Source organism: Oncorhynchus keta, chromosome 31 (assembly GCF_023373465.1).
Source record: "Oncorhynchus keta strain PuntledgeMale-10-30-2019 chromosome 31, Oket_V2, whole genome shotgun sequence".
NCBI lineage: Eukaryota > Metazoa > Chordata > Actinopteri > Salmoniformes > Salmonidae > Oncorhynchus > Oncorhynchus keta.
Genome location: NC_068451.1, coordinates 2,035,727 through 2,060,608, shown reverse-complemented (window position 1 = coordinate 2,060,608; position 24,882 = coordinate 2,035,727). Strand labels below are relative to the sequence as shown.

The 24,882-nt window shown below is 41.2% G+C and overlaps 2 protein-coding genes across 3 annotated transcripts; both read right to left on the bottom strand.

Moving 5' to 3' along the window:
• Positions 1 to 231: 231 nt before the first annotated feature.
• LOC118364107 (PR domain zinc finger protein 13-like) lies at positions 232 to 6,492 on the bottom strand. Its single transcript, XM_035745341.2, has 4 exons — positions 6,260 to 6,492; positions 4,491 to 4,622; positions 4,258 to 4,378; positions 232 to 2,461 (listed from the first exon to the last, which is right to left on the bottom strand). The coding sequence occupies exons 1-4, from the start codon at positions 6,431 to 6,433 to the stop codon at positions 993 to 995; spliced, it is 1,896 nt and encodes a 631-aa protein (XP_035601234.1). The 5' UTR covers positions 6,434 to 6,492; the 3' UTR covers positions 232 to 992.
• An 8,458-nt stretch (positions 6,493 to 14,950) lies between these two features.
• Positions 14,951 to 23,537, bottom strand: LOC118364105 (glial fibrillary acidic protein-like). Of its 2 annotated transcripts, none has more exons than XM_035745339.2 (11): positions 21,643 to 23,534; positions 18,860 to 19,019; positions 18,264 to 18,413; positions 17,798 to 17,917; positions 17,604 to 17,699; positions 16,961 to 17,095; positions 16,743 to 16,853; positions 16,454 to 16,564; positions 16,159 to 16,283; positions 15,468 to 16,007; positions 14,951 to 15,285 (listed from the first exon to the last, which is right to left on the bottom strand). In XM_035745339.2, exons 1-11 carry the CDS (start codon positions 21,861 to 21,863, stop codon positions 15,192 to 15,194), a joined length of 1,863 nt encoding a protein of 620 aa, XP_035601232.1. In that variant the 5' UTR covers positions 21,864 to 23,534; the 3' UTR covers positions 14,951 to 15,191. The 2 variants fall into 2 exon arrangements, with proteins under 2 accessions (XP_035601232.1, XP_035601233.1); XM_035745340.2 differs by having other exon boundaries at positions 14,963 to 15,280; positions 21,643 to 23,537.
• Between the last annotated feature and the right edge of the window lie 1,345 nt (positions 23,538 to 24,882).

Here is a 24,882-nt window from a genome sequence, read left to right as displayed (position 1 = left end):
AGAGGAATTCAGAGGTCACCCCATTTGAAAAACAAGAACAGGAAATATAGTGACTAACATCCTGATGATAACTCTGTCTACAATGTAGGCCTACAGGTGGAAATTATTCATTAGTGCACTAACCATGGCAGTTAAAAGTGAGGGGAATTGTGTTTATGTGCATTAGTTAGCCTAATAAACAAGTAGGCTTTAGAGTAGACTATATATTTGAATCAAGCAAGTTACAAACAATTTCAAAGTTTTAAATTACATTTATTAAAAAGGAACAACTCAGTGAACAAGAGGGAAATATTGTCAATATACAATATCACTTATGAACAAACGTACAACACTTTTTCACTGAACAGTGAAATATCATATTCTTACATTTGTACATTATGCTTTTTAAATCAGATGTTATTTTCTACTATAAACAAGATCCTCAAATAATGGTTTGGTACTAACTGCTATAAATATTTGCTGTCCTTCACACCTTTGTCCTAAAACAATTAAATGCCCTCGCAAGAAAGTGCAACATTTAAGTTATTGTACTTCAAATGAATAAAAAAAAATATCAGTAAGTGTGATATTCAGTGTTTAAACACTTGACCTACATGGCTTGATAATGAATTGTTCATAACTGTTTTAAAGTGCAGCCGACCTCTATTTGGGGAACATATTGGCTACCAATTAGCATATAAAAAAGAAATGCATTATCATCAGCTGTGATATTATACAATTCTGAAATCATAATGCCTATACTTTGTTCCATCTGAAACGAATAGACATTGTTGTAAAATAAAAGGCTGTCATTTGAAACTTGTCTAGTCCTAATCTGATTTTTTTTATATAAAAAAACAATTACATTTTCAATAGCTTTAAAACATACATAAATAACTTTCGTTCCTTGGGGGAAACATAAATTACACGGAAATCTGTACAGGTAACCTGTAACCATTTCACAAAACATTGTGCCGTCTTTGCCATAGCTCCTATTTGTGTCAAAATCTCAATTAATCATCTATTTTACTGGATTCTTGGTCGCTCTGATCATCGGTGAAGCATACATCTACGTCGCTGTCATTGTCGCTCTTTTGCTCTTGATCCTCGAATATGCCCTCGGTTTTGTCCTCAGCTTTTTTTATTGTTTGTCCAGGGTGCCTTGATTTGACATGACGCTCCAAATCCCTCCGGCGCACCAGTACCTTGCCACAGAACTCGCACCTGTACGGGGTGTTCCCCTCCGCGTGCAGACGGATGTGCTTATTCAGGTTGCTGGGGTCACCGAAGGGCCGAAAACAAACTTTGCACTTCAGTGGTTTGTACCCTGTGTGAGTTCTCATGTGGATCTTGAGTCCGTATTTCCGAGAGTACAGTTTACCACAGTAAAGACATAAGTGTCCCTTTTTGGGCTTCCCTGAGCCTGTGTTAGCAGTGGGCATAGAGTCGAGTCTGACTCGGTTCTTTTCGACGGCTATTTCAGACAACTGTTGAGTGTGCATGGCTATCTCCCTGTCAATGTTGGTTATTGAACCGAGGTCTTGGTTGAGTGCAGGTGCGCCAAAGTAGGACATAGACTCCGGGTATTTTAGGAGATTGCTAAAATGGAATTTCAGTGGGTAGTAGGGTGAACTATAAAGCAGCTCGCCATTGTACACGGTGAATGGCATGAGGGGGATATTGCAATCTCCATTATATGGCTTGACGCCATCGAACTGAGGCAGAGAAAACCTCTCAATTTGGAATCCAGAGGACATCTGAGAGTAACGCGAGGGGGACAGTCCAGAGTGCATCCGGCTCTCCACGTGCTTGAAAGCCGATGTCTCATCGAAATTAGGTATTAACGGAAAACCCCTGATGGCGTTTGCGCACGGGACCACGGGAGATGTGGAATCTAATGGATGGACGCACTTGGAGGGATGACTTCCGGTTAAAGGTTCATTCAAGGCTCGCGTCGATTTCATGTTCCCCAGGAGTTTGCTGAAGCCTAGTCCATTATGCTTCCCATTAGTTTCCTCTCTGTAGACGTCAGCCGCGGGGACCTTGGATTGGCCCATTGGCTTGAATGCAGAGCGCACGCCTGGGTGGAACCCCATGTTGCTCAACATTGAAGACGTTGCGCCAAGGCCCATGAGATGTCCGTGGTTTCTGGCTGAGGTAACGCTCATGTCAAGTGCTCTGTCCTGCTCCTCAGAGCTTGGTTTCTTTGCTACCCCCGCTTTGTTGAGGAAGGGTGAGGAAGACACGGTCCGTCTGACAGAGTCTGAGATGGAGGTGTTGTGGCCGTTCCTGGGCGAGGCCGATGTGTTGGGAATGTCCCCGGATTTGGGTGACCTGCTGAAGCTGTCTGTGCTCCTGGCCTGCTCGCTGTTCACAAAGCCCCGCCCGTTGCTCAGAGCGCAGTGGAAATGGACGTGGGCCTTGAGTGTGTTGGGATATTTAAATATTCTCCAGCAGTACCAGCAAATGTAGCGTTCTTCACCTGTAGAGAAGCAGAGAGACACGATGTTAATGTCGATGGGTCTCGATATTCGTTATTCTCCCCACTTCTGTCAATAAAGCACGTTCAATCTTGAACATTGGTGTTACTACACATTTCTATATATTTCTTTGTGAGAGTAGATGTTCCATCTGCAGACGCTCCCAGTGGCCTATTAGAGTAACCTCAAACTGTACTGTTATTTTGTGCCACATGCAAATCTTTTCCGTTTCCTATTTAAATGTTTTGGATAAATCCATTGAGATGAATCTACACGTTTCGAATTCGGGTTTTGAATAGGCGGCAGAGTATATTAACCCTATCCACCTCATCAAAGTGAGCAATGACACAAGTTGAACAATAGGAGGTCAATTATATAGATGTAATGATTTTGTAATCCTTATAGGGCTGTTGTTTATCATCGCCATCAAAAGAGCAAACGCCCCCGTCCAATCTGTCGCTCCGAAACCAATACGTTGGATAGGGGGACTTTCTCTGTGCTCTTTCCCGTAGAAGTGACAGCAGCTGTTGCTTGAAATCGCGAATCGCCATAGACAATAAGGCTGGCCCATCTGTTAACGTCAAATAATAGGACAAGGAGCGCACCGTGTATTGGCCAGAGAGCAGCAGAAAGAAAGTGCTTCGCCACAAATCAGGGCAATATACATCCCACATAAAAGTTAGCATTCATTAGATAACAATACCTTATGTAGCCAGCTAATTTACCGTAAAGTACCTTTTTTGAATTAATTTTCTTTTGAAAAACATGAATATTAATGAGGCGATGACATTTGTTAACCTCTGTCCCCCATGAATTACTATCGTCTGCTTTGAAGTTGTTAATAAAACACGCCTATCTCTGTTTTTAAATTGCGGGTTTATTCCGTGTGCCTGTCACTGTAATTAGTTTAACAGTCGAATATAATTTTGGTCGGCTATATCTTGAAAATGATTGCCAGGCCCTCCATTTCTCATGCCTAATTTTTCTCAGACAGAGTAATTAGACACACAAACATATTATAGATAGAACCAAATAGGGTTCATTATTGGCACCCCTAAAGGTTCTATATAGAATCCCTTAAGGGGTACCATAAATGCAACAACCATAGAACCCTTTTTCGTTCTATCCAGAACCTTTTTTTTTCTAAGAGTGCAGTAATAGATCGGTATTGGTATTTGGTATTTTATTAGAATCCCAATTAGCTGTTGAATAAGCAGCAGCTACTCTAATATAGTCTAGGCATTATAATTGAATCTAAACACAGTTATTGTATTTTCCTGAGTAGGCGGTATCCGTTAGGTGTATTCGGATTAAAACCGGATTATTTTGCTGGTGATCATATGATTAGGCTTTAATTTGACAAGCCTATAAAGCATATTCAGTTAACAAGACCATTTAACTTGTAATGTAAATAAAACCATCAAATGACCCCGGAATCGAAATGAATGCTCTGGGGGTGCACGTTTGTCGACCGTGAAAATATAGGACTTTTACAACCCTTCCACAGAAATGGATTTTTCTAGCTGGACGCCAAGGTTTGGACAGTCACTTAACTGTGCAATGATGGAACTCACAAAATGTCAATGCCAGTAAGCAGCCTCATCAGGCCTATACTGTAGCCTAATCCATTTCTATTCAAACTTTTGTTTGGACAATACCACATAATGATATATGTGGATTTCGATCGTGCATAAGCGTGTTGAACCAGCCTGCAAACAAATATCCATTATCTATTTTTGGCTACTTTTCTCATCGTTTTGTATGGTTATATTACAGGGTCATTCTACAGTTTTCTTACCTTTCTCGTCGTGTGTTGGAGTGGCAGTGGTAGGGATGTCGTACCACTGGGCCAGAGTGTTGGAGTACCACACACTCAGCTCCTCGCCTGCTGGGATCTCCGTCAGCACACGATAGAAAATCTAACGTAAAAGGGCAACGTTAGATAAATGGAACTAACTGTTTCAGCTTGAGTTTTTTTTTTAAATCAAATGACTTCAGCTTTATGCATTTTAAATTAAACACAGTACTGACCTGCCCACCAGGTAGATCTGAGACAGCCTCCAAGTTCTGTTCTTGACTGTTTCTGGCTGCCCGGATACACCCAATCCAATCTGGCACATGGCAACCTGATTCATCCACGATTTCCCCCCTCAGCAGCCGAATCTAGATCCACAACATGGATGGTTCAACGTTAGAAATTATGCTAATAAGGTCTAACATGCGATAAAATCACAGCTCACTAAAAGTCAGGCAGCCGCAGCTTATAATAGTTTATGAATAAATCATAAAAAATCCTTCTGTAGCTCAGTTGGTAGAGCATGGCGCTTGTAACGCCAGGGTAGTGGGTTCAATTCCCGGGACCACCCATACGTAGAATGTATGCACACATGACTGTAAGTCGCTTTGGATAAAAGCGTCTGCTAAATGGCATATATTATTATTATATTATAAACAGAGTTGCATATTTGACATTGCGACGTCACGCTTGACTGCAATTGGAGCACTAAACAAACTTGGTGCTTCTTTTCGTATAGGCTTAGCACATGTACATATTCAATGATTTCGTTTTAGAAATATTGGTTTATTAAATATTGAATTAATTGTTTGTAAATATGATTGTAATTATGCCCAATGGCTAAATGACAGGCTTACCTTGAGGTGTGCCAATGCGTTTAATGCGTCTTTATCCGCGATGTTAACCAGCGGTGATAATTTACCAGGGAGAATGACACATAATTGAGTTGATATGGGAAACGAATTTGAGAAGTGTCAAAGGGTTTCTAAACTGTTCAAGCAAATTAATGAATGAAGCGTGACATTTGACACGGAGATTGCACCTGATGCATCACATGAAGCCCAGGGCGATGCATTTAGCCGCATCAATCACAAACTACGACAGCAGGGTGTAGGCCTTTTCCTATCTTAAAATGCAGTTATAATGTAGGGTACTTATCTATTGGTTTGTTAAGGACCATAAATTCACCAATAAACAATTAGCCTGTATAAAACAATTATGTTAAATCAATGAAAAAACATTACATTAAAACAGAAATAGCAGCCATTTCTGATAGTTCCATATTGTATTAATAACGATATGTTGCAATAATGTTATTTTATATGTTCAATATATTTCTATAGGCTATATTTTAGTCTTTCTTTTGTTATTTTATAACTCGAGGCTGTGTTCTATGATGTAGCATCTTTCCATGGCCGGAGTGCATTAAAATTAAATTGGTCATTTGAATAACTTGCCTACTAGCCTGTGAAATTTAAAGTGGGCGAGGAAATGAAATCTCACATAACACCCCAGGTCGCCCTATTAGGGCGGTTAAGTAAAGGCACAGAGTGACAAGTCGTCCCACTAATATTACTCAATTATTTCCAACCTGACAGCACGAACCAATTAATAACCGAAGGCCCAATGAACTATGACAGGTCTGGTTCAAAAATGTTTTGTTTTTTTAAAGATCACTGTGTCTCCTTTACCTGCCCTGATAATTAAATGTAGGTCCTATATAAAGAAAATAATGTTTTCGAAATGCATCCATTATTCATATCAGTCTTATACATAAATAATAATATGAGTATTAATATAGGCCTAAAGGTGATAATGATGATAATGGAATGATTTGTCATTAAAATAGGAGAATAACATTTTTTCTCCCGTTAGTTTATAATTCAATTCTGAAGCCTGCAAAAATCATCCTACAAAAAGTAGAATTGTAAAAAAAAATGAATTTTTGCAGATAGAAATCATTATGAATAAATCCTATTTCCTGCCATAATAAAACTGTGCTTACCTTTTTCTTGGTTACCACCTCTTTGCGATCAGTAACGTATTTCCCTAGTTTGAAGATACCCTGCACCGGTCCTATCCGCAGGCCGGCCGGGATGCTGCAGTCTGCAAACACACTGATAGTGGATGCCCGAGTTGCTTGCATGGCTGGCTCTGCGTTCAGTGGTTTGAGAACCATGAAGACCACGCAGTGACTGATTGAGACAAGAAGGAGTCAGAGAGATGAGGACAGGCCAATCTCCGCCCGCAAAGTGATGCGGTGGCGTATGTGATCCGGCTTTTCTAATGGAGCAGCAAGGTACCCCCTCGACACATTAACGCGCAAGGACGAGCAGTATGCGCGCGGTGTGAGAGAGTTTGCCTCTTTCGGCAGCTGTGGGGAGAAAACGGGCTGAGATGGTCACATGGAGACTTTCCCTCACCCTTTTGCACATAATGAATTGCTGCAAAACCGCCATCAGACAATGGGCCAGGCGACCTTCCCATCCCCAAAATCCAATTTGTCAAGGGCAAAGAAAAAAGAGTGCAGAATCAAAGGTCTGGAGCTACCATTAATCCTCAGCATGTGGCTTTGTACCCCAGACAGCTCCGATATTTTAACTGACAAATCCACTGTATAATTTCTCCATAAATTCTCCCCTTTTTATTGTTCCTTTACAAACCCGTTTTTGGAAATCAGTCACTACTTTAAATCTACTTGGCTGCGTTATTTTGGGTTTATATACTTCAAAGCACTTTATTATCTCCGTTTGGCTGCATTGTTTAACAAAAGGAGCAGGAATGCTTGGAAGACTTGTTAACTTCTATTGACTCCCGGCGTGTGCCGGGTTGAGATCGGGCAGGTACCAGAACCACCAGAAAAATAGCAACAGCTTTCAAAATAACCACCATCTTATCATTTCACACTTGTGGGTTTTCTTGTCACGAATTCACTCCAGACGTTTTAATTTAGATGTGACATGGCACAACACAGACCTTCATAACTGTAACTTTAAGCGGCAACATTTTTGAGTTTGATCATTTAAATTTCATCCAATTATTTATTTCAAATAAATCTTATTTTAAGATGTTTTTTAAAGTTTTTTTTTATTCATCCTTTATTTTAGCAGGGAAATTACGTTGAGACTGGTAATCTCTTTTTCAAGTGAGCCCTGATATTTTAAGAGCATATTTTATATTTTACATTATTATATCATAATGTATATGTTTGTTATAAACTTCCATTTAATTTTCTTTGTATTGATACATTCAAATACGAATCAATACATTTAGACAATAAACCATTTATTTATGCTGTGTTTTTCTTAGGCTACTATTTGTAGTAGATTTACTGGCTATTGGATGCTCAAATCCTCTGAATGAACTTTCATTGTTTTACGTGGGAAAACTTCACTACAATAGGCATGCCTATATTATGAAATACTAGTACACGAGGCTGAGTATAGGCCTACTCAGTATTTTGTACAGTCTAAATTCCATAGACGACATTTATAGGCCTATTATTGTTAGGGCCTACTTAATATCACAAAGTCAAGTTATGTAATCTCAAAAAAAGTTAAATAAACCTCCAGTCGCTTTTTCACCGCAGGTTTTAAAACTGCGATTGATCCCTTGATCATCTGTCGTGGAAGTCTCAACAGAGGGCAAGATAGTGAGAACAATAACCTGTGGGCGATAAATTCAGGCCATGAACATGTCCTGCTAACCTCTGCCCTGGCGACTCTGGGATGACACTGCGCCATAATCGAGGGGGGTGGAGATGGGGTCTCTCTCTAGCCACGTAACGGTATCCCACTGCTCCATTCTGTAAGGCTTCTCTTCTCCCAGCTTCACGAGTCAACGAGCGTGAACGACACGCGAACAATTTCATCAATAGGCGTATGCAAAGTCCGGCTGTGCGGAGGGTTATTTATTAATGTTGCCATTTGTGACTGGTTCCCATCCACCCGGGAATAACGGGTCCGGCCTCCAAATCTCTCACACCAGTCGGGCCGATTCTCACTCGCATCCTGTGGCTCAACGTCGAAGTTCTCAAAGTGAAATTAATTATTCTCAGAGGGGGAACGGGAGACATTTCCTTTCTGTTTGCTAACTCTCGAAAAGTAAGGGTGAATCCCATTCCAATGCGCGCACTGAAGCAGAGTGAACAGTCAAAGGCGAGGTGTCAGAAGTGAAAGCAGTGTTCGAAACAAATGAGATGGAAAATGAAATGAAATGAAATACCTTGACAGCCGGCATTGTCCTCCTCTTTTTAAACGACACATTAATTACATGGTCTCAGCTTTATTCGAGAACAGTATTGCGGAGTCAATCACAATATTCCACAAAACCTTACTCTCTTAACGAATTTCGCATCTCTTTAATGATTTCAAATAACGACCACTGAATAATTGGAACTTGAGCGGAGGAAGACGTTTTTATAGGAGTTGGCCTATTTCGCTTTGCCCGGGAACTTCAGATTAGAGTGCCAGCACTTCAATTTTACAATCCCATGGTAATGTGGGGTTTTGATTTAACAGGTTGGCCCTTAATGAGCCATGAATGTAGAGGGACAACCAGTGTGTAAAACAGCGCAGTTACGGGGACCAATGCCCCACCAGGGAACTCAATTCATGCTCCTTAACTACCCGAGAGTGCCAAGGGTTCAACACACATTCTTCTGGACCGGTTACAATACCATTTCAGTCCCACCTGACTCCCTGGAAAAATAAGTAGACCATAAACTTAGTTCAGGCCTTTTCAAATAACCAAATCATTGTTCCATTTATACTTAGCCTGGTAGGTAAATTTTTCCCATGTATAATCATGTGTTGGGTAGAGGGGGTAGCATTGCATCTTATGCACAATGATTATTATATTTTCTTACTTAACCTTCATTTAGATTGTCTCTTTGATGCTTATTGCTTTTACTTTAGCATGTTCAGTGTGATGAAGTGCAAAGACGAAGTTTCATACTTCATACCATCATCAGTGTCACATTATTGGCCCCATGTTCGGCTAACTGACATAATGACATTTTGTGAAATATCATGTCATTCTGGTACTTTTCCTCCACAATCACCTGACCTCAACCAACTTCAGATGATTTGGGATGAGTTGGACCGCAGAGTGAAGGAAAAGCATCCAACAAGTGCTCAGCATATGTGGGAACTCCTTCACGACTGTTGGAAAAGCATTCCAGGCGAAGCTGGTTAAGAGAATGCCAAGAGTGTGCAAAGCTATCATCAAGGCAAAGGGTGGCTACTTTGAATAATCTAAAATATATTTTGATTTGTTTAACACCTCTTTGGTTACTACATGATTCCATATGTGTTATTTTATAGTTTTGATATCTTTACTATTAATTTGCAATGTAGTAGAAATAGTAAAAATAAAGAAAAACCCTTGAATGAGTAGTTGTGTCCAGACTTTTGACTGGTAATTTATTTGTATTGTTTAAACAGGACAAATCTGAGGGGGCACGTGCCCCTGTGGCACCTATGGGCAGGACACCACTGGCATGGACTATAGCCAGGTCCACTGGGGGAACAAGTGCATTTTCATAAAGAGCATGCTTTAAAGAATGAGAGCAACGTATTTTCCTTTAATAATTTCACACTTCAGACATAGCCTATCCATTTTAATGACAATATTACCATGATGATGTTTTTCACTTTTAGGAAATTCCACAGGCTTTATTTAAATGTGCTTTTCCATCTAAAACGTGGAAAATGTATGCTGCACAAAGGGTGGACCAGTTGCTTTGCAGATAGGTGATGCGGGACATACGGACTCGGATTTGAACCCAGACTAATATTCAACATCGCATTAAAGAGTGGCGAAATAAGTGGCAACTGATTCGACGCTGTTCATGCGTGCTCTAATTTTAAAACGCTCCCTTTTTAGAGGAGGGCTGGTCCATTTCAGCATTGAAAATCCTCAAATAAGTTTTCGCCGGGTTTTGAACCACATTTCCCTGACTTTAACTCACTTGTCTCGGTTGAGGAGACCCGGATAATGGGGTGTAAAGTTGTTTGAATTGAACATTTGTTTCGGTGTACCTTATAAATTCATACCTTTTCTCACTCGACCGCCTCAGAATGAAACTGTCACTCTATTCGATTTTCTCTGCTGTTGAGCGCATTTAAGCGCGAGCTCTATTTGTGAAGTTCATTCCTAGGCAAATGTATTCAGGGAGCGTTCGAGATGAATAGCGCGGCGTGTCAGCCACCCCTAATTGGGATTAAGGCACTTAAAACAATCAAAAAGTGACAGAAATTCGCAGGTTTCAAAGAAGTCAAACGCTTGTCCTTCCAGCGCACTCCGAGCTTTATGTTTAGGCAATAATTATGAAATATTATGGCATTTTTTAAATGTTTTGTGTGGAATAGCCTATGTCGCGTCGCGTATGCACGTTTTTCGCTGGATGCATGATGTGTATGTGTGTTTTAGCCTTCTGGCTTCTCATACGCACTATATGTAAATCATTTTAATTAGTCATTGGCTGCTTATCAAAGGTAGGACTAAAACACATTCATCAAAAAAAGTTGCACTCACTTGCTACTGTCTGCTCATTTAAAAAAAGATCACCACAAATGATATTAGGAAAATAAAATGTTTCCATGTATATATTTTCAAGATTTTCTTATTGCGGAAATACTAAAGGATCTCAATGAAGGTATAGAGGAAGTGAAAATAATATCATATATTCTTGGAATTGTTAATCAACAAGGAACGTGCATTTCAGTAGCCTACAGATATTATATGTTATTATTATATTCTCATAGGTCTAATTGTTAGTTTAGTTTGCATAGGCCTACATTTGATTGATTTGACTGACATTCATTTCTTAATTTATCGTACAGGACTATTAACAACCGTTTTAATGTTGTGTGTCAAGCTTATAGCCTAAATTATTTAATCAATAGAAAAATCCATGAAGTCAATTGTTAAGGCATCATTTGGGGAGAATTATGAGTATTTACACAAATATAAGTGGGATCTTTATTTTTCCTTCACAATGAGGACGATCTTCCTTGCTCGAGTAACAACTACAAGTAACAACTGATAAACGTCAATATAGCTGACCTTTTCCCTATTAAATGCATTAGGCCTACATGGAATATTATATATTTCAATTGAACATGCACGTGTCAATCAATATAAGGGATGTAACAAGGCCTATTTTTAGGATACTCAAGTATTTTGTCTACTTCAGAGAAATTCGATAAATGTCAAAGTGCTTTTGCTTTTATTAGTCTATTTTTCAGACATGCTCAAAGCCGGTCAAATTCGGGGGACTTTATTCCAATAGCATGATTTATAGGCCTTTTAACAAAATTAGTGCAGGAACTTTGCATAAGTATAAGCTACTTCAATTGACTAGATTTAGTCTACGTTTTCATTGCCGTTCTACACAATAACTAACTGGTTGTTAGTGGACTAATATTTATTTTATGATATTTATACTGAACAAAGCTATGAAAGCAACATGCAACAATGTAAAATATTTTACTGAGTTACAGTTCATATAAAGGAAATCAGTCCATTTAAATAAATTCATTAGTCCTTAATCTAGGTATTTCACATGAATGGGAATACAGATATACATCTGTATGGTCACAGAAACCTTAAGAAATGTAGGGGCATGGATCAGAAAACCAGTCAGTATCTGGTGTGCCCACCATTTGCCTCATGCAGTGCTGCACAGCTCCTTCGCATAGAGTTGATCAGATTGTTGATTATTGCCTGTGGAATGTTGTCAAATTCCTCTTCAATAGCTGTGCGAAGTTGCTGCATATTGGCGGGCACTGGAACAGGTTGTCTTAAACGTCAATCCAGAGCATCTCAAACGTGCTCAATGGGTGACCTGCCTGGTGGGTATGCAGGCCATGGAAGAACTGGGACATTTTCAGCTTCGAGGAATTGTGTTCAGATCCTTGCACCATGCGGCCGTGCATTATCATGGTGAAACATATGAGGTGATGGAGATGGATGAATGGCACGACATTGGGCGTCAGGATCTCGTCAGGGTATCTCTGTGCATTCAAATTGCCATCGACACAATGCAATTGTGTTCATTGTCAGTAGTTTATGCCTGCCCATACCATATTCCCACCGCCTTTGACATCATCAAACGCTCTCCCACACGTCGCCATATTTATTTTTTTATTCTAATTTTACCTTTATTTAACTAGGCAAGTCAGTTGAGAACAAATTATTATTTTATACACGTGATCTGTGGTTGTGAGGCGGGTTGTATGTACTGCCAAATTCTCTAAAACGACGTTGGCTTATGGTAGAGAAATGAACATTCAATTCTCTGGCAAAAACTCTGGTGGACATTCCTACAGTCAGCATGCCAAGCACACTCCCTCAAATGTTGAGGCATCTGTGGCATCGTGCACATTTTAGAGTGGCCTTTTATTGTCCCAAGCACAAGGTGGACCTGTGTAATGATCAGCTTCTTAATATGCCACACCTATCAGGTGGATGGATTATCTTGGCAAACGAGAAATGCTCACTAACAGGGATGTACACATATTTGTGCACAACATTTTTGAGAAATAAGCTTTTTGTGCATATGGAACATATTTTATTTCAGCTCATAAAACATGGGACCAACACTATACACGTTGAGTTTATATTTTTGTTCAATATATATTCTGCCTGTTTAATATGTTTGATTTTGAGCAGACGATGGAATGTGCTTGACAGAACCATGGCTCGCTCCGGTTTGTGCCTGCGCCACATCAACGCATCTCGACGCAGAGGTCACTCGCAGGCCTCTGGCTCCTTCTTATGTCTTAATTATATTGATAATACACTGCATCCCGTCATTTTGATGAAGGCTATTGTTCGCTGTTTTTCTATTTCGCAAGTCGTCCTACAAGATCCGAGTCTCCTTTAGGTTGGATGCACATGAAGTAGCGAACAAAATAGAATCTGATGACATGAATCAAGGCCAATCAAAATCGAGAGAACGTCTGTCTGGCTCTTCCTCATTAGAGCGCGGGATTGACAGTTCTGGGTTCAAATAATCTTCTGTTCGCTTCAACATAGAAACAACAAGAGAGTGAGAGTCCTGTATACTGGATATTAATTGCGCCTGTGTTTCGATGGGATGAGCTTGTGGAAATGATGACCCAGGGACATAGGCGGCTATTGATTAATTCGATATATGCCTACATTATCTCGTGCATGATCCTGCATCATCCTGATAATTGCTGCATTAAAATGATTTGAGATGGATTAGAACCCATAGCCTACACATATCCTACATTCGTATTTTACAAATGCATTTGCATCTTACTGTAGACCCAGCAGGTTTTTCTTTGCGCTTGGCTACATATTAAGTAACATACCCCCAACTCTGAAATTGTATTTACAACAATATAAATACAATTAGACCCTCCCCTAAATGATCCAAAAATGCTACATATTTTCGTTCATGATCACAAGTCACTACAGTCACAAACGACGTAATAAAATACACATCGAGAGAACAAAGTTGAGTGTAAAATAAAATCACATCGAGAGAACAAAGCTGAGTATCGAACTCAGCTACCACAGGCCTTTCTCTTCAGATAATTGGTATATTTTAATGTATATTTTTCTTTAGAGAAACAGAATGAGAGAGATGCATTGAGAGGTAAACACCATATATTATAGATTTTCTTCTATACCCATAGGCCTGAAAACCTTTTCAACTTCTCAAAAATCTTCAACATTTGAATTAGATTTCTCTTTTGTATTAAATACAAATTGACCTAAATTCATGGCAAAATACTCCTTATTATCCACAAACAGCAGCAAGTGTTTATTTTCCTTCACTCCCACATTTATATTTTATAGGTTTTGAGGAATGGCAATGTCAAAACACTCCCTGCCTGTAGCCAACCAGCCAGAGTCTCAGTTTATCTTGAACACAACTAGGTGAGTGAGGTCTCCCAGATCCACTGACGCTACAATTCAATTCAATAACACAAGAGCGCAGGTGCATTCGCATATATGACTAGAATCATGATACTATTCTGATATAGTACAACCGGTATTCTAATCTCAGTTGTGCTGTATTTGCGTGGATTGGTGTTGCGTGACCTTTAGATGCTCCGATCTGCCTCGTGTCCACTGTGCTGTTGGTCCTCTCCATCATGGGACACAGACTGTGTTTGGCATGTGCTGACGAGACCCAATCGCTCCCGATCAGTGGTAGATAGAAAAGGTGTGGATATGGATGGAATGGGGACATGGGGACGCCTGTGTGCCTTCGCTTCGCTGCAAGACCGAAGCTGTATGATGGCCCCTCGAGAGGATGTCAAGGGTGAAGGACCCCTCAGGTGACTCTCTTTCTTTACTCATTCCTCACGTTACCTCTCCTTCACTCTCTTTTTGCTCTATTGCACCCTACCGCTCCACACGCTCATACAACCTGTAGGCCTAGTGTGCAGCGCAACGACCACCTCATATATTCAATGTGAGTGGGAGAACGAGTGTGAATTTGTGTAACATGGAATGTGTGTAATTTAACCTCTCCACGGTACCATATTGATTGTGGTTTTCATTGTGCCTTAGGGGGATGTCACAAAAGCTTATATGGAAATGTGTTTCAGGATAACATTTCCTATGATTCATCGTGCACAAAAGCATTATGTAGCCTAATAACTAAACCAAACTAGACATCATGTAATGAATGAAACAGCAGACACAACAGGAATTGATTGCTGAGAGCTTTATTCGCTGCTTGTTGAGTAGCTGTGTAATGCACACAGAGGTTCTGAATATGTGGTTCAAAGGCACATCACAAGAGCCAAAAGGGTACTACTTGACTAGGTTGCAGGGTCATTCATGGTCTCATGTCTTGGTCAAAGGTCAGAGACCAGACAAGAGCCGTCAGTGCAAAGCTCCAGGGGCGTGAGGGGTTAAGGGGTGAGAGAAGGTTACATGGTCATTCACGCCTATTCCTCGTCCGAGTCATCGGCAGCGCCAGAGATTATGTAGGTTTGCTCCGTTGTGTCGCTTTCCAGTGTCTCATCCTCTGATTTAACTGTTCTAAGGGAAGTAAAAAATGAACTGGTTGAATAAGTTTCTTTACAAAGACACAATGTGAAGAAAAGGTTTTCTACTGTGTTAAATTGTGTTAAACATTCTGACCTAACAATGTTCTGTCCTAACAATGGTCAATGATAAGCCTACATTACTCTCATTATTATTTAAGTGCAGGTTACTTTTACCTGATGAGCACCGTCCTCCTCTCCGTCATCTCCACTGCCTGGTCCTCGTGGGAGTACTCCATGGAGGCGCCGTACCCATATTCACCTGCACCATTTCCCATGCCTCCTCCATTGCCTCCAGGACCCATGGCTCCAGCACCCATGCCTTTAGCACCATTGCCTATAGCACCAATTCCTCCACCATCCATGCCTCCACCCATTCCTCCAGCACCTGTGCTTCCAGCTCCTAGGCCTCTAGCACCCACGCCTCCAGCACCCACGCCTTTGGCTCCAATTCCTCCAGCTCCCATTCCTCCACCACCCATGATTCCAGCTCCAACCCTGCCTCCAGGGCCATGGCTTCCTGCACCCATGCCTCCTGCACCCATCCCTCCACCTAAGCCTCCAGCTCCACCCATTCCTCCATCACTGCCTCCAGGTCCAATGCCTCTAGCCATGCCCACACTCATCCCAGTGCTCATGGAGCCTGAGCTGCTACTCATTATGGACATGGTCCCAACCATGGTTGTGAGTCGCAAGTCCTCACCCTCAATCAGCTTCCTATGAAAACAGAGAAAAGCCGTATCAATGGATCAGAATCAAGAATATGACATTACCACAAATTCACTCTTCTAAAGGTTATTTACATGCTCTATATGATCCTTTCTAAATCCATTGCACTAAACCTGGCACCACCTGAGTGGTACCTCACCTGTAAGTTGTGATCTCAATCTCCAGAGCCATCTTCATGTTCAGAAGGTCCTGGTATTCACGCAGGTGCAGAGCGATTTTCGACTTGGTGGATTTCAGCTCCTCCTTCAGGGCCTCAATTCTTGCCTGTGACGTCAAAAGAGCCAGCTTGAGTTTGCACCTTAGTAGGCTACAGATGAAAGGTTCAACACCAACCATACATATGCAGCCTACTTGGATTTGAACTGTGTACAATCAATTCAGATATATTTAATGGTTGAGTTCTGTAGTAAACCGGACTGATCGAACATGCTCACCTGAAGATCCTCCAGCTCTTTCTTGTACTTTTCCTGTGCTTCACGAACTTGTGCCTCCAGAGCCTCATTCTTGGTCTTCAGAGCTTCCAGGCCACGCTCTTTGTTTAGGATCTTCAAAAGGTTAGGAAAAATACAATAAAAAATGCATTATTCATTCACATTTTGATTGAGGAAAAATGTCCATTGCCATAGGCTACAACTCTTATTTAGATTTAGCCTCAGTAATAATAGTTCATGTGTCACATTTTACAACCATGTAGGAACATCTTAATCAAATAGCCTAACTTACATCCTTCTTGGCGCCAGAAACTTCTTCCCTGACACTTCGAACCATATCCACATGTTTTGTCGTCTTGTTGTTCAGGTCTTCAAATTTACTTTTATACCAGGAATCCATTTCCTAGAACATTTAGGGGCCATGAAACACATATTCTGGGGGTCACGCCTTGAAATGAATGACTGCTGTATGTATACCGTCCAGTTAATTATAAATAGGCCTAGGCCTACCTGTAGATTTTTTGCCGCAATTTCGTCATACTGAGCTTGGATTTGTTTGAGAGCGCCTGAGAGGTCGGGGAGGTCATAAGCGCTCTGGGCTGAGGAATGGGCAGCATATATCATTTTCAGTAGCTCTTCAATTTCCTGAGAAAGAAAAAAAGGTTAAATTAAGTCCAGTGTAATACTATTTTGGGGTTTATATGGTCCCACCACCAGTGTTGTGTTGATATTTTTGGAGTTAAAACGACACTAATTGGAGTAAATATCCAACTCTCATAGTTGCTTAAATTGAATTCCACATATTGAAAAACACATATTGAAACAATATAAACAAATCTACCTGCAACAGAGCATGCTGGGAAATATGACAGCGGCCCCTCCCACATATGTGGATAACTCCATAGATTTAACTGCCTGTCTCTGGTTACTCTTAATGGAGTTAAAAGTACTCCATCCCAATGAACTCCAGTTATCAACACAGGAAGAATATCACTCTCTTGAGGGTTAAGATAACTCCTAAGAGTGAATTTAACCCACATTTTTTAAAACACTGATTACAACTATCCTTGATTTACTGTTTAGCATTTCGTCCATTAGCTAGAGTCGGTACAGGTCGGTCCAAATCAATCAGTGCACGCTATACGGGACCTACCTCTTTGTGCACCCTCTGAAGGAATTCAATCTCCACCTCCAACTGCTCGAGCTGTTTCTCCAGGGCGATGCGCTGAGAGGTGGCTCTGTCCACATCCTGAATACCACATAGCGGCACACAATGGCGTCAATGGCACTTTAATGTGTATTAGGCAATTTTGGCTAAGATTATACAGTGATTAAACAACCTCTCACCGGACGGAATGCTTCTATCTCCATCTCGACCCGCCTTCTCAGCTCAACTGCCTCCTCGTATTTGACTTTGGTTATCTCCAGTTGACCTGCCATGGCCTCTTTACCGGCTAAAGCTTGGTCCTGTAAACCAAAACACAGATGAACCTTTATTGGGGTATAAAGGTAACAAGCCGATAATAAATGATAGGCTGTGTCAGCCGTGTCACCATATTGGACACATTCTAATTGTCACTCTCTTCCATTCTTTCTCCCTCTCCTCCTGTGTGTGTGTGTGTGTGTGTGTGTGTGTGTGTGTGTGTGTGTGTGTGTGTGTGTGTGTGTGTGTGTGTGTGTGTGTGTGTGTGTGTGTGTGTGTGTGTGTGTGTGTGTGTGTGTGTGTGTGTGTGTGTGTGATTTCTGTTTTCTGCAAGGTAAACAAGAAAAACAGGGATAGTGACGACGTGTGGATTAAGCCATTCCGTCTCACCCGCTGCCTTCTCATCTGATCTGCAATCCTCTTCAGATCTCTCAGCTGATCCTCATAGAGTTTGCGCAGGCCCGACGGCTTCACGAACCGGTTCTGGATGCCGTCAATCTCCATCTCCAACAGCTTGTTCTGCTGCTCCAGGGACCGAACCTTTTTAAGAAAATGACAATGGCAGGGTATGAATTATCATCAAGTTCGCCAGGGCCCCCCTACTTGAATATGCTCGCTGCCCAAATAAGTGGGAATAATGAGCGCCTCCGTCTCCACAGCCAGAAGGCGCGTTTCTCCACTGCAGGCCTGTATGGCACACTCAAGCAAGCGTAGTCTAATCAGACAAATTCCATCAAATAAACATTGTTCCCCTACGTTAAGGGCGGCAGAATCTCGCACAGATGTTAAAGAATATTGGCAGTGGCACTGAGGCAATGTATCCGGCCAGAATCTACACACAATTGCACGTGCATGTTGAAGAACAGATATGTGTAGGATGTAGCTTACTAGAAAGTGGGCTCTCTCTAATTAGAAAAGGCACTAAACAACAAGTTCATCCCCATATGCTGCGTGAAGTAGTCTGTGCGCGCCTGGTGAGTGCTTACCTTCTCAATGTAAACAGCAAGTCTGTCGTTCAATACGACCATCTCCTGCCGCTCACCACTGCGCGTGCTGAGGAATTCTTTGTTCTCGGCAGCAGATGCGTCCAGGTCCACCGGGGCCCCGTTGCCATAGCCCACACATGCCATGGTTCCCACATTCCCGCTAAAATGACAGACAGTTCAACACTCACCGCTTGACCTGGAGATAACTGACGTCACTTTGTTATTCTGTGAACATCTAAGGCATAACGTAAACATTCAACGTTTTAAAGGTTATTGTCACTTGCACGTCATATCACAGCCACATGGTTGATCGATGGCCTGTCAAATAATATTTTATTAATTTCCAGGTGCCACATTTGTTCCTACTCTGATGTCAGATGCAAAAAAAAAAATGTTTTGGCTGCGCTGAAGAAGTCTATATCCGTCCGCTAATACAGGACTAGTAAAGGCCAGTACTTCTGTGATTAAAAAAATACTAAATGTATTTGTATTTGAGTGTTTAATAGCATTTCTAACTTGAGTCTGATAATTATCTGACAATCTGATAGCCTAATACTTGCTTGATATAAAGTATGGTTTGCAGTTTCTTGAAATACTTTGCAAATGCAACCTATTTCTACGTGAACATTGAAATGGTCCATTCATTAATTGTACTAGTCACGCTTATCCAGAGAAACTTACTGTAGTGAGTGCATACCTAGTGCATACCTATTCCTACTTTTTTGTACTGGTCCCCCGTGCAAATCAAAACCACAACCCTAGCATTGCAAGAACATGCTGTACCAAATGAGCCACATCATCACAAACCACTTGATGTCTCAGTGTACTCAATTACTGTATTGTGCATTGTTTTCCTTCATGGTGATGGAAAGTCTACAGGTACACACCAAGATGACCAGCCAATACAATAATGGACATTGACATTAACTGGTTTGTAAGGATGGTCATTTAATACTTCTCAAAAAGTGGTTGTTTTCCATTGTTATTTGATCAAGAAAAATATTTTATTTGATGTGGATGTTTTGTGCCTTTGCCTATGACTTTGCACCTTTTGATGTAAATGTTTGAGGACAGGGTTTTGTTCTTTATTGATTCCATTAGAATGACAATCACAGAGAAAGGGAGAGGGCAGCAACTCTTAAAATTCCATCTGTTGAATCCTTCAAAATACTGTCCTTAATTATATGACACTCTTTTAAAAAAACATTTTTTATACAAAGCATCATTTATATATATATATTTTTTTAATTCTGACTTTTCAGCACCCATAAATCCCGTTGTTATGGCCCACAGCTGTTACAAATTAAAATAATACATTTTAATCAAATTAATTTTGTTCTCATGGATATGAGCTATTTGCTATTTTGCGGTTTTTGAAATGTATTGAATTTAGTCTCTTACAATGTTTAGACCTACCTACTTGTGTATTTATTGATACCTAAAACCTACAATTCACAATAATATAAAGAGTTGTAAATTATTTAGATGCCAGGCCTGTAGGCTAAGCTTTATGTAGAAAATTGACATAGGCCTTACTTTTTTGACAACTAATAGTTTCTCTATTAGTTTTAATCAATTGATGCCTTCGAATTGCATCAAATATACCTTTAGAAATAGGCTAAAGCTGCACAATAAGAAACAATTAAAACTGTGGTTTGTGAAAGAGAGGCGGAGGTGGTGGATTATACATTGTCTGTGGTTCCACTATCTATAGCCTCAGAAGAGCAGTAAGGGCAGGGGAGGCACATACACTGTTGACAGCAACATATAATTTATCTTGTACTGTAATAATTGCATGTATTTTGATGGTAATGTAACACGAGTAGTTTTCTGTAAATTCACAAATAGAATACTTGTGGTGTATCAGCAGTGTGTAATCTCACATTATCTATTTAAGATGTTACCTATGTTTTATCAACTGTATCTATATAACCTCCATTACCCACTACTATGCCAAACCGAACCATACTGTGCCGTACTGGGCTTGAACATTTGAGTATAGCCACAGATGGAACAATGAACCGGATATTTCACTGGATGTATAAATGTGTAGCATCCAGTTAGCGTTTCCACTCACTACCAAATATGGTGATGAAAGGGAAAGGGGGATACCTAGTCAGTTGTCCGCATTTAACCCAACCTCATTGAATCAGAGAGGTGCGGGGGGGGGGGGCTGCCTTAATCGACATCTACGCCTTTGGCGCCCAGGGAACAGTGGGTTAACTGCCTTGCTCAGGGGCAGAACGACAGATTTTTACCTTGTCAGCTCGGGGATTCGATCCAGCAACCTTTCTGTTACTGGCCCAACACTCTAACTTTGGGCAGACATTCTGCACATTTTCTCCTCTATGAAACGTTTGATCTTAATACAGTTTTCTGTTTCCAAAACTAGAATCTGTAACAAACAGAGTGGACCACGTTTGGTAGACTTTATCTTTTGCCAAAGTTTCTAAAAAATGGCATTGTTTCGAAGGAGTGCAAGGGCCAATTGAGTTATTACACATAGGGACTTCAGAGAGTAGGCATTCCCCAACTGAAATAAATGCTCAAATGCACCAGTATAATCTTGCTAGCTCATGCTTGTTCTGTCCACTATAATTAATTTGCTCCCATTGGAAACAGCAGGCTGTGGTATATCTTGGGTTAGTTATAAAGATCTTTGCTATAGCCCTTGCAACTATGGTGGAGGCAGAACCATTCCAGCTCAGTACAGCTCAGCTTGGCTTAGTTGTGTGAAAAGGCTGTTAGTGTACTAGGTGTACAGGGTGGAGTGAGCGTCTTACCCAGCCATGCGGGCGTTACGTGAGGTGGAGACGGTCCTTCTGCCCATGGTCTGGGCCTGCATTCTGCTGGCTCCGGCACTGGGCGAGTAGTTGGCTGACTGGTGGCGGTTAACTCTCAGGGTTGGGGATGGGCTGGACACCCTAACCTGGTAGGAGGATGAGCTGCTGATGTCCTCAAAGTGGCGTCGGTAGGATGAAATCCTCTCAGGGCTGCGACTCATGTTGGCGGCTGCTCGGGTTTGCCTTTGTATGGGTTCTCTGGGGGTGATCAGTCTTCACCTATGGGACCTCTGCTGCTTTTGTTGTCCATCGCCAAGGCTTTTTATACTCCACACGGCCTGGCCCAACCCAACTCATGAGCCAAGAACTCTGGAATCTCTAACCTCAGCACTACACTGGGCCAGACCTGCCACGACATTCAGACATCTGCCAAGCAACCTGAGAGGATCTGAATAGGGGCTATGGAACAGAAAGGTAGATAGAACAGATGCAGCACTAGCAGGGCCCATTAGGCAGTAGGCACGCGCAGCAGCAGTCACTGATGTAATCTGCTCTGATGTGGCAGGGGGCTTTAATTGCACGCAGAGCACAGTGGGTGACCCGATGAGGTCAGGCTGGCTTCAGAGGGACAAGGGGCTGCCTGAGATTTGACATAAATTAGTACTTATTACTCTGGTCTGTTTTTTACATGAAATAAAGGATATGCAGAATTTTTTGTTGTTGAATTAACTGCTTGAGAGAGAATCAGGGAAAATGAAGAAGCAGGGGGGTTTATCTGAAGTTCACGCTTGATGTGGCAGAAGGATGTGAATGGAATAAACGGTAGTCTGGTCTGGCCAGGGAGTAGCTCCTACTACAACACCTATAAGGCCACTCAGCCGGTCAGGGCGTCAGCAAATAGACATGGTCCTGACAAGATACTGCCTTCCTTGACCCTAAACCCTCATTGGCCACTAACAAACCAAACTCCCCAAACATATTCACAAGCATAGACAGCAAGTACATACATTTGAAGTCGGAAGTTTACATACAGCCAAATACATTTAAACTCAGTTTTTCACAATTTCTGACATTTAATCGAGTAAAAATTCTTAGGTCAGTTAGGATCACCACTTTATTTTAAGAATGTGAAATGTCAGAATAATAGTAGAGAGAATTATTTATTTCAGCTTTTATTTCTTTCATCACATTCCCAGTGGGTCAGATGTATACATACATATTTGGTAGCATTGCCTTTAAATTGTTTAACTTGGGTCAAACGTTTCGTGGAGCCTTCCACAAGCTTCCCACAATAAGTTGGGTGAAATTTGGCCCATTCCTCCTGACAGAGCTGGTGTAGCTGAGTCAGGTTTGTAGGCCTCCTTCTGCCCACAAATTGTCTATAAGATTGAGGTCAGGGCTTTGAGATGGCCACTCCAATACCTTGACTTTGTTGTCCTTAAGCCATTTTGCCACAACTTTGGAAGTAGGCTTGGGGTCATTGTCCATTTGGAAGACCCATTTGTGACCAAGCTTTAACTTCCTGACTGATGTCTTGAGATGTCACTTCAATATATCCACATAATTGTCTGTCCTCATGATGCCATCTATTTTGTGAAGTGCACCAGTCCCTCCTTCAGAAAAGCACCCCCACAACATGTTGCCATCCTCGTGCTTCACGGTAGGGATGGTGTTCCTCGGCTTGCAAGCCTCCCCCTTTTTCCTCCAAACATAACGATGGTGATTTTGGCCAAACTGTTCTATTTTTTTTTTCATCAGACCAGAGGACATTTCTCCAAAAAGTACTGTCTTTGTCCCCATGTGCAGGTGCAAACTGTAGTCTGGCTTTTTTATGGCAGTTTTGGAGCAGTGGCTTCTTCCTTGCTGAGCAGCCTTTCAGGTTGTCGATATAGGACTCATTTCACTGTGGATATAGATACTTTTGTACCCGTTTCCTCCAGCATCTTCACAAGGTCATTTTCTGTTGTTCTGTGATTGATATGCACTTTTTGCACCAAAGTACATTCATCTCTAGGAGACAGAACGCATTTCCTTCCTGAGCAGTATGACGGCTGCGTGGTCCCATGGTGTTTATACTTGCGTACTATTGTTTGTACAGAGGAACGTGGTACCTTCAGGCGTTTGTAAATTGCTCCCAAGGATGAACCAGACTTGTGAAGGTCTACAATTTTTTTTCTGAGGTCTTGGCTGATTTCTTTGGATTTTTCCATGATATCAACCCAAGAGGCACTGAGTTTGAAGGTAGGCCTTGAAATACATCCACAAGTACACCTCCAATTGACTCAAATGATGTCAATTAGCCTATCAGAAGCTTCTAAAGCCATGACATCATTTTCTGGAATTTTCCAAGCTGTTTAAAGGCACAGTCAACTTTGTGTATGTAAACTTCTGACCCACTGGAATTGTGATACAATGAATTATATGTGAAATAATATGTCTGTAAACAATTGTTGGAAAAATGACTTGTGTCATGCACAAAGTAGATGTCCTAACCGACTTGCCAAAACTGTAGTTTGTTAACAAGAAATTTGTGGAGTGGTTGAAAAACGAGTTTTCATGGCTCCAAACTTAAGTGTATGTAAGTTCCAACTTCAACTGTACATACAGCATCAATATATGTGTTCCCTATTACAACCTATGTACCACTGAAGTCAGGCTTCTCGGATGAGCTACACTTGGCCAGCACTGTATATAGAAGATAGCAAACCTTCTGCTGGCCTGCGTAATATACTCAGGATTTCATGGTTCCCACTCATTACTTTCTTGAGCCACTGCCAAAGTCATAAAACTGTCAAAGATGGTGACACTTTATTTTATAGTGATATTTCTACAATAATTATTGTACATACAGTGTAGGTAATGAATACTCAATGTTATACTGTACGTATAGCAGTAAAACGATTCACAATAAAGGGACCATCTCACAGCTTTTTACAAAAACAGTGGCGTAGTGTAGGCTTTATTGTTGTTTGAACTGCAGATTGCCCCTTTAAGTGAGGCAAAACAATGGCTATTGATTGACAAGAATAATCACATATTAAAGTGTTACCTCAAATACAGTACATTGGACTCCTTCCTGTCCTATAGGCCTTATGCCTGATCTGGCAAACTGCAACATTGTAACATTGTAACACTTTTACGAGAGATTCACAGAGTTTTTGTTGGTAAGATTCTTTCCATTTAACTCAGAGCTTGCAGGCGTGTGGGATGTGGAGGAGTCTGCTCTGCATATCTCAGTGA